This window comes from Mus caroli, chromosome 6 (assembly GCF_900094665.2).
Source record: "Mus caroli chromosome 6, CAROLI_EIJ_v1.1, whole genome shotgun sequence".
Lineage (NCBI taxonomy): Eukaryota > Metazoa > Chordata > Mammalia > Rodentia > Muridae > Mus > Mus caroli.
This window is the reverse complement of record NC_034575.1, coordinates 83,113,958-83,114,852: the sequence shown is the minus strand read 5'-3', so window position 1 is coordinate 83,114,852 and position 895 is coordinate 83,113,958. Positions and strand designations below refer to the sequence as shown.

The following is an 895-nucleotide window of genomic DNA, read 5'->3' as shown; positions in this document are numbered from 1 at the left end:
AAAAAATTATATATAATAATAATAAAATAAAAGTTTAAGTATTCAGGCTATAGAACTGTCAAATACACTCCTGAGGAGAAAGCTTTTGTAATTTCAACTCAATTCTTCTAAAACCAGCCCTGCCCACAAACTGTGCCACCCCTGCAAGGCTGCCTACCCACGGAGGGNGGCTTTGCTTCAGGGTAAAAGCCAGCAGAAACAGTACCTGGCCAGAGGGGAGCGGAAAGCCGCAGCAGGGGTGGGGAAATCCATGGTCCTCGTCTCAAGAACTGGCTTTCCTGGTATAAACTTTAAGCTGTTGGGATTTGGGGTGTCTTGTGTCTGAATAAACATGAATCGTACTGAAAAAGAGAAAGAGTGTTATGCTTGAAAAAACAGTTGAAGTTATGGTCAACGAAGTGCTTTTTTTTTTTAAGATTTATTTATTTTTATTTTTTATTTTATATGTGTGAATGTGGATGGCTGTAAGCTACCACATGGGTGCTACTATAGAATGCAGTCACAGATAACTGTAAGCTACCACATGGATGCTGGGAATCAAACCTGGCCCTTCTGCAAGAGTAGCAAGTGCTCTAACCACTGGACCATCTCTCTAGCTCCCAGAAGTGCTCAACTTTTAGAGAAACAGAAGAAACACTGGGGAAATGACCTCACAAGCTTTATCAGAGAGATCAAGCAGATCAGAGAGACCCTAAAAAGCTGAAGGGCTTGAACTTGAAGGTCACTGAGATGCCCTCGTGCCTCCAAGCAAGGCAAAAGTCTGCTGTCACAGGCAACAACAGTGTTAGAAATGAAACTTAAAGGAAAGACTGTTACTACTTTCTATTCTGAGCCAGTCATTTTCTGTAGGTTTGTTTGTTTAAGACAGGGTCTCCTATCTAGTCTTGGCTGGCCT

At 42.1% G+C, this 895-nt stretch overlaps 1 protein-coding gene across 1 annotated transcript in view; it reads right to left on the bottom strand.

The window, feature by feature from the left end:
* Nfu1 (NFU1 iron-sulfur cluster scaffold) overlaps positions 1-895 on the bottom strand; it is a 36,175-nt gene that overhangs the window by 26,196 nt on the left and 9,084 nt on the right. Inside the window, exon 3 of the mRNA XM_021164105.1 lies at positions 206-341. Coding sequence (XP_021019764.1) covers positions 206-341 — 136 coding nt within the window. The remainder of the gene's footprint in view (positions 1-205; positions 342-895) is intronic.